The sequence below is a fragment of the Vulpes vulpes genome, chromosome 12 (genome assembly GCF_048418805.1).
Source record: "Vulpes vulpes isolate BD-2025 chromosome 12, VulVul3, whole genome shotgun sequence".
NCBI lineage: Eukaryota > Metazoa > Chordata > Mammalia > Carnivora > Canidae > Vulpes > Vulpes vulpes.
The window spans coordinates 54,271,439-54,295,087 of NC_132791.1; the positions used below are offsets into that span (position 1 = coordinate 54,271,439).

Genomic DNA, 23,649 nt, shown 5'->3' on the forward strand with positions numbered 1-23,649 from the left:
CAGGGAGATGTGTGTGGGGGTGGTTCTAGAGGCCAGGAATACAAGCACACACTGCCCAAGGGGTGGCCTGCCTGCCCCAGAGGTCCTGGAGCAGTGAGGACTCCTAATGCCATCTGGTCTGTGAGGTGGGCGTCACTGGGGGCCTCTGCCAAGGTGTGCTGTATGCTGGGGGATGGAGAGGCCACTCTTTGGGAGTGGAGGCAGTAGCTGGCTAGAGAGGCCTCAGCATTGTTTAACGGAATAAATTTAAAGATGGTGGTGAGAAAAGGGACAGCTGGAGTAAGGGCCTGGGTAAGAGGGGAACCAGGACTTCTGAGGAGGAGGACCCCTGTTTCTGGGCATGAGGGTGTCAGCTGGGGGAGCAGGTAAACGCCAAGGAGAGATGACAGTGGGCACTCCAGGTCTAGCAGATCTTGAGAGCTGTCAACCTCAGTGCAGGGAGGCCCGCTCTGGCCATGCAGAGGCTAAGAACAGCCTCTGCAGCAGAGGAACAAATCCAGGTGGGGTTTGCCGAGTGGGACAGGGCAGGGGTCTTTTCATGAAGCTGCTGTCTCCCTCCACAGGCAGGAACTCTTAAAATTATCGATCGGAAAAAGCACATATTTAAACTCGCTCAGGGAGAATATATTGCGCCCGAGAAGATTGAAAATATCTACATACGGAGTGAGCCCGTGGCACAAGTCTATGTCCATGGGAACAGCCTAAAGGTGAGTGTCCTGTGCTTCAGCCCTTCTGCACATATTGGGCCTGCTGAAAAATCTAGAGTTATTTGGGAATCATTTCCTGAGTATTTGGTATTTGATTGTAGTGGTAAAAATGAATCTCCATTCAGACACCAGTATTCGTCTGCATATTAGATCATGAGGGAAAATGCCTTTAGAAGGAGAAATCTTACATGCTTATAGTTTGGTAAATTGCAGTTAGGTAAATAAGTTGCTTAAAGTAGTGATAATGAACATTCTCACTACTTTTAACTTAGGCTGTACCTACTACCAAGAGGGATTTGAGGTAAGATGCTAAAGCAAGATTCAGGGTTTCTGCTATTTGGATTTTGAAACATTTAAATAAACTCTACAGATAAATGGGTACAGTATTCCAAGTAATGATACTGATGATAACATAGCTTAACATATATATATTATATGTTAAACTAGTAATATTAAGTTAATATGTTAACATAGTTTAGGATTAAATTATTGGAGAGGATTTATATTTATTCTGCTTTCAACATCATTAAGACTTGAAGTCAGCAAGATCACTGTGAATATATTCTGTGCTGTCATTGCACTCATTAAGCAAATATTATTAGATTTTTTTAAAGATATATTTATTTATTCATGAGAGACACAGAGAGGCAAAGACACAGGCAGAGGGAGAAGCAGGCTCCCTGCAGGGAGCCCGATGTGGGATCCCGGATCCCAGGATCACACCCTGAGCCAAAGGCAGACACTCAACCACTGAGCCACGTACGCATCCCGTATTAAATTTTTCTTTTAAAAATGCTTTAAAATTTTTAAATAGACTTCTTCATGAATGGGGACCATCTTAATACGCAATTTCAAAATGGTCTGGGAAACCTTGAGAAATATATGTGGTTGGGTTCATTGAGTGTCTTAAAGGTGTACTCATTTAAGATTGACATGAGAACCAAACTTCACTGATTCTTTACTTCCTTAAGCTTACCCTTTATTAATTTTCTTTTATGAAGTTGAGGAAATATACCAGAAAACAGTCAAGAATGTATGCTGTATTGATGGAAATGTTTCATAACATAAGCATATACTTATTTTTAGAAAAGGATGGAGTCTGAAAATACCAGGAGATTATTTTTAATGCTAGACCACAAATAACCACTTTAAAAGCTTTTGTCTTGACTGTGTTTTCCTTTGGTTGGGATTACAGGCCTATTTGGTGGGTATTGTTGTGCCTGACCCTGAGGTCATGCCCACATGGGCCCAGAAGAGAGGAATTGAAGGCTCATACACAGAGCTCTGTGCGAATAAGGTACCTTGGTTACTGGACTTCCTATGATACTGTGTAATGGGAGGGCAGAGACACAGTAAAGCAGTGGAACTTGAACATGTAGGGAAATATTTTTTTTTTTAAGATTTTATTTATTCATGAGAGACACACAGAGAGAGGCAGAGACATAGGCAGAGGGAGAAGCAGGTTCCCTATGGGGATTCAGAACTGAATCCCAGGGCCCTGGGATCACACCCTGAGCTGAAGGCAGACGCCCAACCGCTAAGCCACCCAGGCATACCTGTAGGGAAATTTCTAACGTTATTTTATAATGGTAGAAATCCTGAACTAGAGATTTGTCTTTTTGTTATTATTGTTGAAGGAATGCAGATATCTTCTTAGGAAGTTTGATGAACTATTGAATCACAGAAAGTTTGTCCAGCCCTGCTGTTCTACAGCTTGCTATAGAGTCCAGAGAGGGTGGTGGCATACCCAAGGCCACACGGCTGACACCAGTTGGTTAACAGCAGTGTCAGGTGCGAGTATAGGCCTTCTGACACATTGATCTCACTCTTTCCAAATATGAGGTGGCTTTTATGTATACTGGACTTAAATAGTCATGGAATTGAAAAAAATAACTCAATTCTTCCTACTTAGAGCTTTAGCCACTCACATCTGCCTGAAACTTTTCAGGCAGGTGTAGGTTCCTTTGGAACAGATCTCTGCAGTCTGGCTCAACATCACCTTCTCCAGGCACATGGTTCATTTTTCGGCAGCATCCATGGACCCTAGCTCCTCTGGGGGTGACAGGGTCCCTGGGACTCTAACCAGAGTCCCAAATATAGTGTTAGTGTTAGGCTGATCAGAAAGCCACTTTAAAAAGTGAAATAGTCCCTTAACCTGTTCATGGTCACTCCTTTGGCCATTCCTGGCACACACTTACCTAATGAGAGGTGGTGACAGTGTGCTGCCAGGGAGTGTCAGCCCCAGTAAGGGGAGTGGGGGTTGGGGTTGATGTTGGCACAACCACCAGTTGTACTTTGCTCAAAACTCACTGTTTCCTCTACTTCCATTTTGAAATGTGTTTTTGCCTTGTAATTTTTCCTATATGGTTCAATTCAGGAGCTGAAAAAAGCCATTTTGGAAGATATGGTGAGGTTAGGAAAAGAGAGCGGACTCCATTCATTTGAACAGGTAACTATTACCTTCCCCATACTTGTTACAACCCCTTGTGACAAAAATTAACTCACCCATGGTGACCCTGACCTAGATTCTCCACCCTCCGTGCTGTGGCCAGCGGACAGCCTGTGTACTGACAGACCCCTGAAGGCCTGTTCCAAGCTGGCTTTGCAGCAGCCTGCCTGTATCCTGAACTAAAATAGGTTGTATGTTGAGTGAGACTGTGTTGTCCTCGTAATCACAGACGTTCATAAAGCTGAAATACTACCCTAGCTGTCACAAGCAGAGTATGTACACAAGCTGCCTGCAATACTCAAGACTAGCGTCCTCTCTTATTTTTATTTTTATGGGAACTGTCTTCTTGGCTGCAGCAGGCAAGCTTACTTGCTAGGACATCGGAAAGATCGTGCTCCTTGGGCCAGTGATCTGTCAGCCCAGCATGTCTACCACAAAGAGGAGGAAACACAGAATGTATTAGATGACACAGCAAGCAGTTCTCTAAGGCTTTTTGTCTTTTCAAGTTTGGGGTTCCTACTGTAATTGAGTTCATAAGCACACTTGGTCCTACCTACCTACACCATTTATATGTCCTCTTTAGTCAAAAACTCAAAAAAAGAAAAATTCTTCAAGTAGAGAAATAATAATACTCTGATTTTCTAAAATTTCCAGCCTGTCTTTAACTTAATGGCTTTTAATAAAATTGCGTTTCTCCAATAGGGTTCCCAAATATAGTGTTAGTGTTAGGGATCTACAGGGTTTCTGAGAATTTTAAATTTTGTATGTTCACTTTGATGATAACCTAAAAACATTTTAAAACCAGTTTCAAATTTAAACTCTTAAAGCATTTGCAATTAAAAACCATTTCCACAGATTCAGACTTTAATTTCTTAAGTTTCAAACTGGTGAAATCTAAACATAGTTTCAGAATTGTTTTCTTTTGAGATCATATTTTGAGATTATATTTTGAGATATATTTTGAGATTATATTAATCTAGTTTGAGAAGCACTGCTTTACCCTTATCTGCCAGCATCTACAGCAGAAGGCTTGGATGAACAAAATCTTCATCATAAAAAAATTATAAAATCAGAGGCATTCAAGCAAATTATATTTATCTTTCTGAATGAAAGGTCATTCCTGGCATAATAATTCAAATTTCTAAATTTGCCAGGACTGACTTCATTGTCCTTCCATTAAGGGGAGCTGTGTGACTGGATCATATGATGATGATGTAGACCCAGTGGTCCAAGACATTTGTTCTGGGCCTGCGTGTTCCTCTGAATGGGGAGCCATCAGGGCAGTAAGTGCATTGCTTAAGCCGATTAGTTCCAGCCAATACCTTGTGATTCCTAGGGGTGGCACGCCCCCTGCTGGGTTGGGGAGGCATGACCTGCCCCAGAACCTGGAAAATCTTCACATTTAGATTCTTCTTCATGGAAAAGACCATCAACTCATAAGATTACTCTGAAAGGGGGCCTTTAGTAAAGTTTCAGGTGTTAACCAGTGCTCAGATTAGACCTTGACTGAGTGGAGAGGTGTTTTTGTCTTCCCATACCCCTTAAGCAGTTTCTGCGCTAATAATCTGCCCTCACCATGGTAACCTGAAATATAGGGAAGCCATGCAGGTATCCCAAAGGACTGAGTTGTTGTTGTTTTTTAAAGATTTAAATTATTTATTTGAGAGAGAGAGAGTGCACACAGGCAGGGGGAGCAGCAGGCAGAGGGAGAGGGAGCAGCAGGTTCCCACTGAGCAGGGAGCCCCATGCCTTGAGATGGGTGTGCTCCCGGTTGTGTTCCAAAGATCAACATAGATTATTTGTTGTTGTTGTTTTTTAATTAATTTTTATTGGTGTTCAATTTACCAACATACAGAAAAACACCCAGTGCTCATCCCGTCAAGTGTCCGCCTCAGTGCCTATCACCCATTCCCCTCCAACACCCGCCCTCCTCCCCCTCCACCACCCCTAGTTCGTTTCCCAGAGTTCGGAGTCTTTATGTTCTGTCCCCCTTCCTGATATTTGAATTAATCTACAATCCATTGTCAGCCTGTTCTTTTCTCTTTTCCTCAAAAATGAGCCATTAGTTAAGGTTTAACACTAATTTTCTGAAAACCATGCAAACACAAATAGATAATCTAAGCCTGAGGCTTAAACCATTCACCAGAAGCTTTAGGAGTTCAGGTTTACTGGTCAGGGTTGAATCTGAATTAACATTTAAATTAGTCTTCAAAAAATTAATGTAATTTAATGTCCATTAACCAATCATTGTTAATTTATAGAGATCTTTGAAAGGTAAATTTGAATGAGTAGATAAGAAACATTTAAAATAACTCTATCAATAATTAAAATACGTAAGTACTGGGAAGTTTTTGAGCATACTTAGCCATGATTTAGCCATATTCTTGATATTTATATAAGCTTTATTAGTTTGTATAGACAATACAAAGTGAATTTTGACACTTGATAGATTTTTAAAATTCTGATGCAAAACTCTCAATAAAAATGTTTTTGTGTTTCTGTCACTGAAATGAATACTTACCTAACCAGTTTGCCTTAAAATCAGAAAGGGAAAAAAAAAAAAATTGAGCATTTCCCTAATTCAAGTGTTTTTTTTTTTTTTTACTTTACCTGTAATGTCCTAATTATTCTTTCTGTGTTTATTATCTTCAAGCAATTGTGTTTCATTCAGTAATACCATTGAAAATTTAAAATATTATGTTTCTTCAAAATTATGAAGAGTTTTGTGCTTTAATGAGTTGGCATAAATTGACACTTTTGAAGTAATTTACTCCAACACAATATTTAAATGTTACAGTATTTCTAAACAAACAAACAAAAGAAACCCCTGGAATCACTTTTCCATGATTAGAGTATAGTTTCAGAAAGGAAGCTAACATTTAACATTTCCTTCTTTCCTTAACAGAGAGTTTGGTTATGGGAGCACCTGTGTGGCTCAGTCAGTTGAGCAGCTGACTCTTGGTTTTGGCTCAGATCATGATCTCAGGGTCCTGGGATCAAGCCTTGAGCTCAGCAGGAATCTGCTTAGGAACTCTCTCCCTTTCTCTCTGCCCCTCTCCCCACTCACGTGTGTGCACATGCACATCCTCTCTCTCTCAAATAAATGGATAAATCATTAAAACTTTTTTTTTTTTTTTTGCCCATTTCAAATTGGGAAACGAGTTTCACATTGTGTTAGATGTATAGAGAGAAGAAAGATTCTCATTCCTTTTTTCTTTTTTTTTCACAAATTGACAGTTTGCTTTTATTAGAAAATACGTAAAGAAATGAAAATTGGTTTTAATATTGGTTTACTTTTTTTAAAAAACTGTAAGTTTGGGACCCACAGTTAAGGTCGGTATTAGAGAACTGGTTTGACTCATTTTTCCCCCACTTACTGACTAGATTTTTAGCCACTCAGGCTGTATCTATAGGTATTTTCCTGGAAGAATTCAAACAGACCCAGAGCTGTAGGTCAGACTGGAGCAGGGACTGGCAGCCTGGCAGCAGAGCCACTCTAATGCACTCACTAAGAGTGTTAAAGATAAGATGGGTGCCAAATGCCTTGGCTTCCTGTAAAGTTGTATTTAGGGATTGATGCTCCCTCTCCTCAAACTGAGACTATTTTGTAGTGAGCCACGCCAACTGCAAATGCCCCAGTCAGCCTTTAGGCTTGCTGTGAAATCTACCCCTTGGTTCAGTCCCTTATTCCTAAAATCAGGGCATTTTCTTTTATTGTCTACTAAGCATCTAAATAGCATTACATAGCTCTCCCTATGAGATTTATCTTCCCTGTAGTTTATTGTCAGTAGCTTCTAAATTTTCAGAGGTGCTCACCCTAAGTCCCTATACTGAACATATATCTCATCACAGTTACTGTGTTCTGCACCAGCAGTGAGGTGCTCAGATGAGTTGAAACCCAGGCTGCACAGATACCGCAGATATTATTTATCTTGGCATTTGCTCCTCCTTTTAAAATTATATTGTTTTATTCATTTACAAAAGAAGGTTGGAGAGATCATTTGCACTTACCCAAAGTCTTTACATGATACCATTTCTATCAGAAGAGAACGTAAAAAAAAAAGTTCAGGAAACTACAATAATAAACATGAGTTAGTTACTAAGTTAATTCACAGTATCTAAGATTAAGTTTGATTCAGATTGTGTTCATATTTTCTTCAAGCTAATTAGTTTGTTGTCACGTGGTGATTTCCAAATTTCTTTAAGCAGCACAACTTAGATGGTGTCTTATCTGAAAAGTCCAGCTCATGCCAAACATCAGAGCACTGCTGTGCCAGTCGGATAGGGACTTGAACCAGAGCTTCTATTCCCTCTGCCTCCCAACCCAACCACCTCACTTTATCCCTCCTCCACTCCACCTCCACACACCTCTGCTTCTCCCCAACTTCATCCCATCCCCACCTATCTACATCCACCTCCACCACCACACCACCCATAGCAGTAGCCTCCACAGAACCCCTACTTCTCAGTGTACTGTGTCTGTGAATGTCTCCCTTGGGACCAGTTTCCAGTGAGTTTTGTTTAAATAGAATGGTTTGTGTTTAATAAGAACAAATTAGGAAAGAAAGAATATTTCAGAGGGTCCAAAAAAGGGCAGTCGTATTCCTTACCAAATCCTTGCTTCTTTGAATATCAAGAACACTGAATTTTCAAACAAAACATTTTTTTACAAGAAACTTAACTAATTTTGAAACATTTGACAGTACCTCTTTTTAGCCAAGAGCCTCAGATTTCCAGCTATTTATATTGGATATCCAAGTAGAAATTCCTTGTGTGTGAAGTAAAGTTGAGGCAGCTACCTATCATGCTAGCTCTAGTTTTAGCCTAACATTCCCTCCTCAACTCTCCCTTACACACTCAAATCCCTTAAAGTGTTGTTCTTTTAGAGCAAAGTGAGTCCTTCATCTGAACAAAATCTAAGAATCAGAGTGAACCTGATTTATTAATGTTGTGCTCATTTGAAAACTTTCACATTTTTAAATTACAAGCATGGGTTTAAAAATGCCAGAAGTTGTGAGAATTTTTCTTTAAGGATTTTTCGGAAATTGATAGTACAGCTGTTTTAGGAGTCTTCCTTGTATATAGAGTTTTCTATCTGAATAATGCAGTTTTCTCAGTAAAGAATTCTTTGCCATCTCAAAAAGCCCACCTCCCAGGACACAGGACTGTTAACATCAGAGATTTTGAAAACAATCATGGACATACTCAACATTTTGCAACTATTTGCATACACTGAAGTTTTTTTTCTTTTTTTTTTTTTGTGGTAATATACACATAAGATTTAGCAGCTTACCCGTTTTAAGTGTACAAGTCTAGTACTATTAGATATATTTGTAATATACAGTCATCACTACCATCCATCTCCATAACTCTTCTCATCTTGTAAAACCGAAACTGCCTGTTAAACAATAACTCCCAAGTTTCCCCACACTACCCTAGCCTCTGGCAACCACCATTTTACTTTCTGTCTCTATGACTTTGATTATTCTAAGTACTTCATATAAGCGGAATCATACCATATTTATCTTTTTGTGACTGGCTTATTTCACTTAGCATAATGTTGTAGCACATATCAGAACTTCCTTCCCTTTTAGAGCAAATAATATTCCACTGTATGCCTATAACCACATTTTGCTTCTCTGTCTGTCAGGGGACATTTGGATTGCTTCCATGTTTTAGCTACTATGAATCATGCCGCTATGGATGTGGATGTACCAGTATCTTTTCCATATCTTGCTTTCAATTCTTTTGGGTATATACCCAGGAGTGGAATTGCTGGGTCATGTTGTAATTTTATTTTCCATTTTTTGAGCAACTTCCATATTGTTTTCCACAGTGACCACACCATTTTATATTCCCATCAACGGTGTGCAAGGGTTCAAATTTCTCCACATCTGTTACTTTCTGTTTTTTTGGATAATAGCTATCCTAAGGGTATTGAGGTGGTACATAAATTGATTTTTGAAATAAGTCATTTCCTGATTGTGCCCACTGATTTTATGAACAGTTCTTTTTTTTTTTTTTTAAGATTTAATTTATTTATTCATGAGAGAGAGAGAGGCAGAGACGTAGAGGGAGAAGCAGGCTCCTCGCTAGGAACCTGATGCGGGACTCAATCCCTGGACCTGGGATCACGCCCTGAGCTGCAGGCAGAAGCTCAACCCCTGAGCCACCCAGGCATCCCTTAGGAACAATTCTTATATGACAGTAGCATCTAACAGAGTGACCTCTCATTTTTTGTTCTCCTGGCTTTTGTAACCCACACTCCAATTCCTTTCTACTCATCATGTCACTCCTCTGTCTCAAGCCCAGGCTGCTGCTCTGTCCTACATACTGATAACTGATATCCAGTATCCAAAAACCACTTGGTTGTCTCAGAAGCATTCCAGACTTTAACACAAATACTTGATCTTCCCTCCTCCAAAGAATTATCTTATTCCTCCAGTTTTTCTTCTCAAGCAGAAACCTAGAGTCATTCTTATTATTTCTCTTTCTTTACCACTTACCCAAGCAAATTGCAAGTCCTGTCCTTTCTCTCCTCAAAATCTGTTTTTATCTCCACAGCCAACTTTTATAGCCCAAGTCACTCTTATTCTTGCCTTTTGGCTGGTCTTACAGTTTCCACTTTTACCTCACTTCAGTCCACCATTAGCACAATAGTTTTTCTAAAGAGCCATTCTTTCTCTCACTCCTTAAAACTGTTGAAAGAATCATGTCCAAACTCCCTTCTTTGGTGTATTAACCTTTATAACTTGGCCCCAGTGTATCTCTCCAGCCCGATTGTTTTCTTCTTCTCCACCTGTATCATATGCTTCAGCCTACACATGGAATGCCCCAAATGTGCTTTGGCATCTGTAGCTTCTACCTAGAGCACCCTACTTTCCTTGGGCTACATAGCAACCACTCCTTTTTCCCCTTGCTATCTTCATTGGGCTAAAGCTGACTTATCCTTCAGAGTCAACTCAGGCATCTCTTTTCAATGAACCCTTCCCAAGTTTGGGTTGGGTGCTATATCAGAAATGCATTCAGCTCTAACAGAAAAGCCACAATGTCTTAAACACTTGGGTGTGTTTTTGTATTTTTTCTCACATAAGTGTGATGACAGGTGGTCCAAGGAAGGTGCAGGTCCTCAGAGACCTAGGCTCTACCTGTCTTCCCACTCTCCTTTCTTGGTATGTTGACTTATCACAGGGTGGATTCTACAGCTTTAGACATTGTCCATATTTAAGGAAGGAAAAAAGGAGAGTGGTGGAGATGGCTATGGCTGAATCTTTTATTAAGAAAGCAAAAAGTTTCCTTTCTCACTAGCCAAAAATAGATCTCATGGCTGTCCCCTAGATGCCAGTGTGGCTGGGAAATTAGGGAAGGTGATTGTCATGGTTGACTTAGATGCTTTTGGCCCTAAAAAAAATTAGAGTTTCATTAGCATGGAAAAAGTCAAGATTGGGTATTGGCAGAGCAACCGATTCTGCCTGAGAAAGGTGCTTCTCTGTGCTTGTCCCTATAGTAGCAATATCATACTGTCACCACAATGTCATATAGCAGTATCTATCATTAGATTATAAATTCATGTGGTTAGTAACTGTGTCTTATTATTCTTTTATCCCTAATGCCTGACCTAATACAAAGGAGTTGCTCAATAAATGTCAATTACAGAAAACAACAAATGAACGTATATGTGTATTTAACATATATGTTTTGAATTAATTTTCTAAATGTCTATGACAGTCGACCATTGAACAACACAAGTTTGAACTGGAGGGGTCCACTTAGATGTGGCTTTTTTTTTCTTCCAATAAATATAGTATAGTACTGTAAATGTGTTTTCTCTTCCTTATGTTTTTTTTTCTTTTTTTCTTATGATTTTCTTTCTAACATTTTCTTTTCTTTAGCTTACCTCATTGTAAGAATATGGTATATAATATGTGTAACATATAAAATATGTGTTAATCAAACATTTATGTCATCGATAAAGCTTCCAATCAGTATAGGCTATTAATAGTTAGGTTTTGGGGGGGTCAAAAGTTAAACATGAATTTTCATTTGTGCAGGGGGTCAGCTACCCTAACCCTATTGTTGTTCAAGGGTCAGCGGTACATACCTAGGGAGCACTTAGGATTTGGTGCACTTCTTGCTGGGCTTCTCTTCCACAAGATTCTGAGAGATTTGTTGTTTCAGTTTCAAAATTTCATTTTGGACTTTGAATAACATGCATGTAAGGACAAATGACATGAATGTTTAGCAAATGATATTTGTAGTCACATTGTGTGTCTGTGCTTCAGGTCCATGACAATTTTATTTTTTAGAACTGTGATAAAAAATTCTTATTAGAAAGTCTACCACAGCAATTCATAACCCTATTTGCTATCTAATGATTTGGGTCTATTATCTTAATAAGAATCACTTAATTTAGACCCAGCTATCAGTCAGGACACAATTTCTTGGAAGCAGTATCATTCAAGGATTAAGCTCAAGCCCAGATCATAAAATTATCATGGAACTGTCAGTGACCCCTGATGGAACCTTACGTGGTACAAGTCTACCCAGGCCCTCCTAGTTAGTTCACCTGACTCTGGCCCTAATTCAGCATTGCAAAGGGACTTTGCACAAAGAGGCCTAGGATCTGTCTCATAGGAATAGAAAGTATGCAACTCTAAACCTAATCCCTCCATGCATGCCTCCTCCCAGTAGATGTGATAAAATGCCATGGCAGGACTTTTTTTTTTTTTTTTTTTTTTAAGTATAGACTCATCATGTCCCCCCCAAGACTTTATATTCGTCCTGTGAATTGCATCACCCTCATGTATCCATCCAGATCAGAAATCCGGGCGTCCTGGAGGCTGCTTTCCTCTTTACTACCTCTTGCCCACTGAATGGTTCTTCGAGCTGCTTGCTTGTGTCTGTCTCTGTCACTGCTCTAAGCATAGTTAGGTCCTTATCTTGTCTCCCATGGATTGACTAGATCCCTCAGATTGGTTTCCCTGTTTCTTACCTTCATGTTCTCAAAAACCATTTTCACATTTCTCTTGGAGAGGTCTTTCTAAAATGTATATTCAGCCATATCATTCAGCCATATCTAAAAACCTTTAGTGCCTTCCTACTGACTCTAGCACGAAGTTGGAGCTCCTCTATAAACTGTCATATTACCCACTTCAGCTGTATCTCTTACCCCCTTTTTCTCCTACTTCATATAGCTACAACCAGAAACTACTTAGATTTCCTTTCTCACTCCCATAGCTTTGTTGTTAGGGTTGCTTCTGCCTAGAATGCCCTCCACCACCCACTTTGCCTCTTTTGCTGGTTAACTCTCACTCATTCTTTAACATTCATCTACTTTGGGAAGGCTTCCCTGACCGCTCCTCCTTCAATACCACTGGTGCGTTTGGCACCTGTCACTCTGTGCCTGCCCTGCTGGATGCCAGTGTGCACCCATTAAGGGCAAGGACACTCATGATTCTTCTTTGTGTCCTCAGCCTGGCACAGAATAAGCAGCCAGTTCATTTCTGTTGACTGGCTAAATGAAGAAATAGGAAGGGAAAGAGGTGGCTTGCAGATGTGTTAATAAATAGGTTGAAATGTTATTAACATAATTTTGACTTTTTAAATGAGCATACTGTTTTTGTATCAATATATCTATTCTTGTATGCCTGTTTACTTTTATCATGTGTGCTATAAATGCTATGTTATATTCCTGATAAAGACATATTCTGCATTTGGTTTTTAGGTTAAAGCCATTCACATCCACTCTGACATGTTCTCAGTTCAGAATGGCTTGCTGACACCAACACTAAAGGCTAAGAGACCTGAGCTGAGAGAGTACTTCAAAAAACAAATAGAAGAGCTTTACTCAATCTCCATGTGAAGTTCAAGGAAAGTTCTTCTCAGTATAATGGACTGTGTAGCAATATTATAGTTACTCTTGAAAGTAATGAATAAGAATGATGCAGCCGAAAATGAATAAGCACGTGACCTTATGATTGAGCCTTTTCCTGTCCCAAGAGGTCTTTAACAATATTTTCTCTATCATCACTGAGTACACTTTATTTTTATTAAAATGATATTGTAACAAGCTGCTAAAAATATCACAAATGGCAATGTAAAAATCAAGACTTTTCTCAAGGACTGTGTACCACTAAAAGTAATATATTCTCAATGTTCACAGAACTCCTATTAAACATAAAGGAAAAATATAACTGATATATTGTACTTAATTATTTGTGGAATAGTAACCAGATACAGCAACTATCTAGGCAATATGGACTACCTCATTCAATAACTGTCAGAATCACAGTTAAATCAGACTTAAAAAATTAAAACCATGTGTACACAATCATGCTAAAACGAGACATAATGAATGCACATTCTACATAACTTCAAATTCCTTATACATGACAATTCTTACTGGTGTAAACAAGTTTTCCCTCTCATTTATACTTTTATTCATGAAAAATGCAAAGTCAGATATTCTTGAAACAAATGTTTAATTTACAATAACATTTTACAGTGATCTTTCAATACATTTTTTCATTTATTAAGCTCATTAAAATATTCAGGAACTACCCAGAAAAAAAAAAAGTATGACTTCAAGGATACTATGTGTATATCCATGGACTTCTTACACATGAATTCTAAAAGATGTCTGTCAACTGTACAATGAATAGACCTTTGGGGAAGACTTGGGAAAAGAAACCCAGAAGTATTTCTCAGGATAGGCAGCAATTAATGTACCTATGTTCCTTGCTGGGTTCTTCAGGCCTTCCATTCTCAATATGTCCATGCCAGGCCTGGAAAACCCAATATGGCTATAGTCCTGAACAATGGGAAGAGGCGATGTTATTTCCAAAGAAAATAGTTTTTCAACAACTTAATTTTGAAGAACCTCTTCAAAATACCCTTAGAAAACTTAAGTTCATCATAGATAGATAAATATCTCATAGTGCATAATTCCATTCATAAAATCTTTAAATGCTTCTAAGCTTAACCATGGAAACGTCCTTTCTTGCATTATGTATTTCGATACTTCTTGCACCTGAGTGCCAACAGTTTCATATAACTAAAGCCCAGCATGGACAGCAGTTAGGTTCCAAGCTATAGACTGTGCATCTGCAGAAGGAACTATCCCTAGACAAGTGTTTTCTTCTATAGAGACAGGACTCTGCAAGCAGACGTGGGAGTAGTGTTCACAGTCCAGAAGTTCCTCTCTGCTGGAGCAAATCCAAGCTGTAAATAAATGCTATTGGTTAAAAAAAAATAAAAAGCATTATCACACAGGCCGATGGTGAATTTGAATAAGTGATTATACACTTATATTTCAGTCTTGGCAAAAATGGATCACACCTTCATTTGATGCATTTATCCAATTTTTACATGTTCCTTTGGCATATTCTTTCTGCAGACCTTCTACTTACACTTATAAATCTGACTTTGAGTATATGTGCTAGTCTTTGCATATTAACTTTTAAAGGCAGTTCTGAAAAGAACAAATTAAAAAAATGTCCAAGGCCATGTCTATACGGCACTAATTTTTTATGTTTAGTGTCTGACTAATTAAAAATCATTACCTGAATTACTCATACTATTTTAAATAAGGCAAATAGCTTCACATCTGAAAAAAAATGAAGCTGCTTCCCATTTTCTTTCTACTCAACCAAAATTTCATAATTGTTCATTTCCAAAAGGATTTTGGACAATGTAACATAAGCAAATAACTTAAAACTTACATTGATTCTATTTATACCTCACTGTCTGTAGTTAGATATGATTGATTATAGACAGCTTAAGCATTTCTTCTTTTTCTCACTTTAAAGATCTTCATGTGTCTTCTGGCCTTCCTGATCTGTGTGAAAAGCATCACATTTGGGCCAATAAATAGGTTACAGCAGATGTGCTGAAAAAAGTAGACAGTGGGCGCTAAATATACTGCAGGTACATTTATCTATTCCTCTGTTTAACTCTGCTGAATTTTTTAATAAAGGAGAAATAAAACAATATATGTTAATGGAAAAATCCATTTTGCTTCAGATTTCTCAACTTCATTTTGGGGGGAAATTTTTGTATTTCTCTTCAATGAATATGGGAAAAGGTTATGTCCTTAACATGTTCACATATACAGTAGACATCAGATTGGATATAAATCTAGAGGTATAACAGAGATCAATTATAGAAAACATGTTCTTTGGCCTTTTATCTTTTTCATTCAAATGTAAATTGATAATATAATTAGTAAGATAAATTAGGAATTTTCACATTTTACAAACTAATCCTGTGTATTTTTTAAAATAGAATATATATGCCAATTTTTTTTCCTTTTCCATAAAAGACATCTTTATATTGTGATTCCCCTCCAGTGAGAGAAAATGAGGTATGGTGTGGAGGTCTAGTTCCACATTTTAGGAACTCACAAACTCACAAATCCGAGGAATAAACATACCATGTCTCCCTCATATATGCTAGTCAAACTTTCATTCTAAATTTAAGTAAAACTGGATGCATGAGGAAAAATAGAACTTCCCATTGCAATTTTTATAGTCAGGTAATGTTTCAGCAACTTGAAGGTAGCGCTTAATTGGGTTGTATTACCCATCAATGAACTGATCATCTTTTATTTTTTCTGCAGTAAGGAAAATGAATTATTCTTTATTTTCCAAATGTATAAAGCACAAAGGTGATATAGTTATTTAGAATACAAAATACTATGAAATGAATGTAAACAATGGAAAAATGTATTTTTTGCATGAAAACAGATTGCTTACAAACTTGCTTAATATCTCAGGAAAAAAAAGAATGAATAACCATATATAAGATTGATATATTGATATTGATAAATTGATAAATTATATGTTGAACTAAGTTGCTATATTTTCTTGCCTGTTTTTATTTTAAGGAAGCATAAACATGAAAAGGAAAACAATCCTGATAGTCTGAATTTTTTAAGTATGCGCACAGTCCTTTCTGTGATTCTACAATTAACTGCAGGAAGAATGGGATTAACATTCAAGCGAGGACAAAGCCCTAAATGAGGAATTCTTGATTTAGAACAATGAATGGTTATAACCTAGAGGCAATAGATAAATACCTGGAATATAAGCATTTCTAAACCTTGTCCCAAACTGAAAAGGTTTTGATGAGGTTGACAGTGGCTTCTAGACATTCATTTGACTAATTTTCCTTATTAAGTCATTGCAACAATGGCATGGGGTGGGGGTTGGAGAAGGATATTGATATTTTTTGAAGAATTGCTTATCCTACTTTCAATTTCTAAAAACTGAGGAGATTAAAATATTACCTTTTAAATACGCATTAAAGTAATCTTAACTGTAATTATATTTTTAGTTGCTTTGTTATAATAGCATGCCTATCAAATATAAAATGCATTTATGAAAACTTTTGTAAAAAATAAAGATTTTTCATTTCTCAAAGTTGCTTATAATTACTATTTTATATATTTATATAGCATAATCCCCTGATGTTAGTATATTAGTCATCATTGATCATAGTGCCGATGGTAAATATTATGTCCAGCTTTCTCACACTAGTCAGCATACTCTGCATCCTTTGTAGGGATCCCCAAACTCCAAATATTTACAGTCCCCACCCAGAGACGCTCTCTTTTGCTTTGCACATTTGCTTTTATCACGTGTCCTGGATTTAAGTCATTTTTATACTTTTGAAAGAACAAATAACCGTATTCAAATTTTCCATTGTGATGCCCCTGAAATAGTATTTCTATAATGTCTTCTACCCATATCCAAGCTAATGGTCAGACTTTCTTAAAATGGTCCATTCTGCCATGCTAAGTGACGCAGGTTCTTTCTTTGTATATTTGCTGTCACCCACGCCTTCTTTCTCACAGCTGTTAGTAGAGTTGGGCGACTCTCATCTCTGGTCCGGAATATTACCATTCTTTCTTAATTAGTCTTCTCGTTTCCACCGCAGCTTTCTTAAATTTCACCATCCACATTTTAGTCAGTGTGATCTTTCTAAATTGAAAATTTGGTCATGCCACTTTCCTGATTAGTATTCCTTCAATGACTTCCCCATAGTTCTCAGGATGAAGTTCAAACTCCCTGGTTCAGCGCACAAGGCCTCGCATCTTCTCCTGCCCTTCCCCCATGGAGCCTTGGCTCCAGTCATACCATCTACTTTATGCAGTCCCCTAAAAACATCACGCTTTTCTGTGCCTCCACATGGCACATATGGTCCCCTTTTCATAGAATGCCATAGCCTTTTAACTCCTTGCTAACTTCTATCATGCCGGTCTTATAAGAGCTCAACTATCCTTTTATCTTAGAAGATTCCCTCTGCCACACCCCCACTCAACTGAGTAGCTTGAGATTGTAGCCTCAGCGCAGAAGGTCTGGTCTATAAGTGGATGCTCAAGAAATATCCATTTAATGAAAAATCCACTTGGCTCTTTTTCATGTATTCATGCATAATGTTCATGTCCATTATGATTGCACTTCCTGAAAATACATTTCATCTATCATTGTGGTTGTTTGCTTCATTCTTGTCAAATAAGCAAAACTAAACTGGTTTTTCAATTGCACCTTGAAACCTGTGACAGTACCACAAATAAAACTGATCAGTGGGTTGGATCACTCCATAAGAAAGCCTACGGAAAGATTTCTTCTGGGCTCCAAGGAATCCTAAAGCCACAAGCTGGCTGTTTTCAAAAAAAACTTTCTTGAGAAATCTCTTCAAAATTTGGAATTTGTTTTCCCATGGAAGTTAGTAACTGCGTTAACTGTTCCAAACCTAGTCAAACCAATCACATGACTGAACTGAAACAGTGAACAGAATTCTGAGTGTAGATATGGAAGGAGTGCCAAGGGAAGTGGGAGAGGTTCAATTTAACACTCCTGGATACTTGCACTGGCATTTGTGGATTTGGGGACAGAATGTGGGGAGACAAAGAGATAACTGAATTGAGATGTGTCTGCCCTACCTCATCCTTTGTAAGGGACACATCTCCTTCCCTTTTATAGGCTGGTTCTGGGTGAAGCTTTAAACAGACCAAGTCTGTCTGTAGTCTCTTTCATTTCCTTGCTACTAAGGGGTTCAAACTCCTTTCCTTGTCCTCCCTACTCACTCCCCAGCTATGTGTTAGGAGGAACAGGGTCATGACAAACACACTAGCCAAAAGCCAGGAGAGACTCATACCACTTATGCCGATCATCTGTCATAAGGAGCCTCCTCCCTAGGCTGTGGTTCCCTCAGCTGCAAAACGAAGAGGCAACTAGATTATCTCCAAGGACCTCTTTTGGTTCAAGAAATCATTCCAAAGGTTACTTCCAGTTTTGAAACCCTATGCATCAACTCCCATAAATCTTTACTTGATGGCATTTCAGTAAATGCAGATCAGCAGAGTGAGACAGACCTGTAGGGCATAGGGTCACCAAAGCACAGATCAGCTTTTGCTTTAAGCTGCTTTCCTTTTTCATTGTTTCTTCCATTTCTAGGTGTAGGGCATGGAAGGACCCAGACCTCCCACAGGTCATTTAAGAACTCCAAGTTTTTTTTCACAACAGCCTCCCCAAAGGGAAAAAGGAGAGCCTGGAGACCTGACTTGTAAACTAGAGACTGCCTGTGAGCATATTATGGATATGACTCAAGAAAAGGAGGTTGAAATATGATAATTGCTTTGCACTGCAACACCACTATGAGATCCTAGACCAAAGGACTGTTTCTAACACACCTCTGTATCCCCAGGACCTACCACAACGTCTAATACAGAGTAAGGTGCTGGGTAAGTATTGATTCAGGGATTCAAAGCATTATATTTAATTAGGTAAGGATAATCACCTTCTGCTCTTTACAAAGCTAAGTTTTAATGATTAATTACATATTGAATCAACTGTCATGACTTTCTATGAGCATATTTTAAATTAAAAAAAATTCAGAGTGATTTCATTATGAAAATATTGTGGCTGCATGTGTGCTATAGTCACACATACAATATTGGAATATCACAAAAAAGTCCTTTAAGTTTTTGTAATTTTATTTCTATAAATGCATCTTTTTAATGTTGTGAAATGTCATTTTTAAAAATAGGAAAATGGTTATTATGTGCACAATATGTTTATCAGATGCAGCCAGATGGTTCATCCAGGGTGTATGGAGAGAGCGAGGTCATTCCTACTTCCCTGCAATGAGGCAGAGCAAACTAGCTGAGCCCCAAGAGGTAAGAAATTCTCTCCCTTGGTTATAAGGCTGCCCCGATGTCCAGGAGATAGCTCCTGGGCAGGGCTAAGGGATTCTGCTTTCCTTAAAAAGAAATATCGTGGAACCAAGATCTTTGAATGCTCAGCGCCCCCCTCCCCTCGTATATTGGTGGCCCTGCGACTGAAGCTGATTGCTCAGGAGGATATTCCCCATTGGACTAATGTGCTGTCGTTCCCGGCTGACCTTTGGGCGCGGAGTCCGGTGACAGCCTCCATTCTCCCCAGTTCCCTCTCCCTCCGCTCGATGCCCTACGTTTGAACACCTGAACTCCCTTACCAAGGGTTCACTGCAATGTTACGAGGGGCCGGGCCACCACTAGCGTACGCGTGACGGGCCCATCACACTAAGGAAAGAATGAGAAAGGAGCAACCTTCTGGAGAATTGAATGGCTTTTCCGCATACGCTTCCCTTCCACACAGAGAGGACGGAGCCTGCGCCACTGGTCCTACAACCACTCGAGCCCACCCTCAAGGCCCCGAACGCCGCGTCTCCAAGGGGGCGGGGCGGCCTCCAGGGGGGCGGAGTCTCCGCCTCCTTACGCCGTTTCCCAGAAGCCATCGCGCGGCTTGGTAGTGATTAAAAAAAGGGCGGGAGTCCGGCGAACGGCTTCAGTCAGTCGGGCATTGGCGCTGTGGGCTTTCTGCTTCTCTGCGCCCCGTTCCTCTCCTATTGCTCCGCAGGCAGCCATACTGCCTGGACGGTGGCGCGCTCTGACTGTAGCTCGTTTCCTCAGGAAGGCGAAGGGACAGGCTGTGGGGGGCCAAGAGGTCCCCGAGGCCTTGGGGGTGAGGTGGCAATGTGGTCGCTGCAGGTCTATACCCGCAAGAAGCGGGCCGGCCAGAGGCTCAACCTAACCCCAACACCGGACCAAGGCCCCACCGCGAAGGCAGAGCCTCCCCTGGTTCCAGGCAGAAGGCACGACGCGCACCGTAAGCCCCAGCTGGGAGGCCGGTGACGAGGTCTTGGCCCACAGACACTCAAGGGCGGCAAGCGCGCCTCCCAGGCTTTGCCCTGAAATATGTCGTCTTTTCTTAGGCCTGAAAGGGAAAATGCACCGTTTGCAGAAGATCTCGGAGAAGGCCGAGTGCAGTGGGCGGGGAGGTGGCGGCCCTAGGCCGCGGAGGTGCGTAGCCACTAGTGCCTGGCCCAGGCCTTCTGCCTTCTCGAAACTTAGTCCTCATTTTCTGCCTGGAGCCTCTCATTCTAAGAGTCAAGGAAGAAAATAGGTGGAATACTCTTGACGAATTGGCTCCTCTCAGAGCATAGACCCAGAAATTATTTGAGAGAGAAGGCGAGCAAGAGAGCAGGCCCAGGGAGAGCGAATCCCAAGCCGACGCCCTGGGGAATGCGGCTTGATCTCAGGACCCATGAGATCATGACCTCAGCGGAAATCTCTAGTGGGAGCTCAACTGACTGAGCCACCCAGGTGCCCTTGGAAAGATTTATTACTTTTTCTTAAGAGCAGTTTTGCCAAGTTACTTAAAAGCAAGTGAGATAAAACCTTCAGGAAAGCATTCATACCATCAGCAAGTACTGGGTACAGGTAGTCCACTGGGGTCTTTACTTTTCCTTAATGATGTCCCCAAATAGCCTTTAAGGTTCCAGTGTGAACTGTGAACAGAGACGCGGAGAGCCAAGTCCACACCATGAAAAATTAATTGTGTTGTTTGTTTGCCTAGCACTCCGTTAAGAGTTACAGGACAGAAAAGCCTGCAAGAAAATATCACTAATGAAGAGCCCGCGGATGAGAAGACTGCACCATTGAGTGTATGTATGTTCCTTGAATGGACCTTTGATATACTTAAAGCAGAGACCAACCGGTAACCAATGTGCCTTCAGATTAAAGTACAATAAGGTTTTTGTTCAGTAAAGACTACATAGCTTCCTAGCGTTTTTATAAACGTTGGTGTTTTCTCTTTAGATAGGGCCTTGAATTTCTGATTCTGTGGATTCATAGCCATATATATACATATATATATATATTTCTTTTTTAGTTTTCCTCGACAAAAATTTGAGAAATGCCCATTAGTGACTAATTTTCTATGAAACAGGTATATTTAAGTTTTCTTGGTAACTCCGTAATGTTTAATAGCACTTAAACCATTTTAAAACCATTTTCATTCTCATTTGACTTTCCATTAACAACTAGAAACTGTTTATTATCATCAGAATATTATAGAACTTCCTGGTCTACTGTATGTAATATGGATTCCATATAATATTTTAAAGGTATATAGCAGTAGTTTGGAGAAACTCAGATTTTAATTTTTTATTTTTTTATTTATGATAGTCACACACACACAGAGAGAGAGAGGCAGAGACATAGGCAGAGGGAGAAGCAGGCTCCATGCACCGGGAGCCCGACGTGGGATTCAATCCCGGGTCTCCAGGATCGTGCCCTGGGCCAAAGGCAGGCGCTAAACCGCTGTGCCACCCAGGGATCCCCCGAAACTCAGATTTTAAAAATTGCTTGTGACTCATCTATCATTAGCATTAAATAGTCGTGTTCCAGTGCTTTAGCTTACATATCTCTCTAAAACATGTGTTTTGGGGGTGGGCAGTTCCAACAAAAGGCATTTATTCAAAAGGATTTTACCCCAGATTTTTAACAGTGTTAAGTGTTCCTTGTAGATGATTCAGAATATGCAAAAAAAAAAAAAAAAGTTTAAAAAGTTTCTTCTAATTTTAATGTATTTCTTTACATTGCTTTTTTCTGTGCCTTTTTTTCACTTTAGAAAATTTTATCTTTATTGTATATTCCTCTAACATTAAATGGTCTTCAAAGATGTGATTTTTAATGTCTGCATAGTGCTTTTTGTCTTAAAGATAGATGTACAGTAATTTATATAACTATTTTCCTGGGGTTGGAGGATTGAGATTGTTTCCCAGGTTTTGCCATTTTAGATATCAGTGGACATTGTACCACAGAAGTTTTTGTGTACCTTAAAATTGTTATCCTAAGGCAAATAACTTTGTAGGGAATCAGGGGTTGGATCATGTTTAAAGTTTCTGATTTGTGTTGGCCACTTGGCACCATTTTACCTGATACTTAAAAAATACATATATTTGAAAGATGAAAAGTAGCCTGTTATTTGATATTTCATTTCTCTGAATGTTAGTAAACACTTCCTTCCCTCATTTTATTAGCCATTTGTGTTTCTTTTTCTGTGAACTGCTTATTCATTATATGTTGAAGATAATTACTCTTTTACACACATGTATAACAAATATTTTTATATTTTTGTGTTTGCCTTTGATCATATTTCTGGTATTTTAGACTTATCAGTCTTGTGATTTCTTTTGCTTTCATATTTAGAGAAAGAAAAGCCCTTTTTCTCTAGGAGTTCAGAAGAATATTCACTTTTAACTTCTGGTTGCTGGTTTATCCCACAGTAGGTAGTTGATAGCATATTGCTGACTCTGTAGATATGTCTTATTATTATATTTTAGTATCTACTTTTTAATTTAATATTAAATATCAGATCATGTCTGTGATCAGTAGGCTGAAAGAATCTGTTGCATATGAAACTGACACACAAAGTTGATATTAGTTTTTCTCTATCAAAATAACCAAATCAACATGATAAAATAGTATAATATGAAAATATTCAGTCCCATAATTTGTGTTATATTTTAATTCTTATTTCCCTTAGGAGTCAGTGCCTGATGACCTCCAGGTTGACAGTTCATCCAATAGTGAGCTAGTATCAGGTAAGACTGTCAGATGTGAACTCCCTCAGCTTTGTTTCTTACAAATATAAGCATCCATCTAGATTTTTGCCTCATCTTCCCATTTCAGTGGAAGAGGTGTCTTTCTTCTAGTTCAAGGTGAATCCTTCTGCCTTTACAATGGACCTCATCCTCAAAGCCTTCAAGAACACACCAGTAAATCAAAATTGAGATAAATACTACAAAAGAGATTGAGTTGAGTATAACTAATTGAGTTTAATTGGAGAATTTAGAGAAGGCTTCCATGAGAGAACAGCAAATGAATTGAGATAGGAAGAAAAGGAGAAAATACCTTGCAAATTAACTGAGTTAAGAACCATCCAGGCAGAGGGAACGGCATGTGCAAAGACCCTAATATGGGACTAAGACTTATGTGTTCAGTGAACTGAAAGAAAGCCAGTGTGGCTGTGGTACAGAGAGGAGGGGGAAATGCAATAATAAGACAAGGTTGAACAGACAGGGGCCTTGCATAGCCTTGTAGGCCATGCCAAAGATATTGTTGTTTGTATTTGGAGCAGCAAGAAGCCACTGAAGTCTTTTACA

General features: G+C 39.2%; 2 protein-coding genes across 16 annotated transcripts in view; both read left to right on the forward strand.

Moving 5' to 3' along the window:
- The window catches only part of ACSL6 (acyl-CoA synthetase long chain family member 6), a 63,236-nt gene extending 44,335 nt beyond the window's left edge, over positions 1 to 18,901 (forward strand). For 11 of the 13 annotated variants that reach the window (XM_025994956.2, XM_025994957.2, XM_025994959.2 and 8 more), the window contains 4 exons: positions 564 to 707; positions 1,903 to 2,004; positions 3,085 to 3,156; positions 12,881 to 16,574. In XM_025994956.2, the coding sequence (XP_025850741.1) occupies positions 564 to 707; positions 1,903 to 2,004; positions 3,085 to 3,156; positions 12,881 to 13,018 (456 nt within the window). In that variant the 3' untranslated portion in view covers positions 13,019 to 16,574. Of the gene's footprint in view, positions 1 to 563; positions 708 to 1,902; positions 2,005 to 3,084; positions 3,157 to 12,880; positions 16,575 to 18,614 lie in introns of those variants that run through there. The other 2 variants (XM_072731833.1, XM_072731834.1) reach the window with 2 other exon arrangements.
- The window catches only part of MEIKIN (meiotic kinetochore factor), a 44,356-nt gene continuing 39,505 nt past the window's right edge, over positions 18,799 to 23,649 (forward strand). For 2 of the 3 annotated variants that reach the window (XM_025994961.2, XM_072731835.1), the window contains exons 1-6: positions 18,799 to 18,901; positions 19,242 to 19,336; positions 20,189 to 20,306; positions 20,413 to 20,500; positions 21,057 to 21,144; positions 23,031 to 23,088. In XM_025994961.2, the coding sequence (XP_025850746.2) occupies positions 19,304 to 19,336; positions 20,189 to 20,306; positions 20,413 to 20,500; positions 21,057 to 21,144; positions 23,031 to 23,088 (385 nt within the window). In that variant the 5' untranslated portion in view covers positions 18,799 to 18,901; positions 19,242 to 19,303. Of the gene's footprint in view, positions 18,902 to 19,240; positions 19,337 to 20,188; positions 20,307 to 20,412; positions 20,501 to 21,056; positions 21,145 to 23,030; positions 23,089 to 23,649 lie in introns of those variants that run through there. The other variant, XM_072731836.1, reaches the window with a different exon arrangement.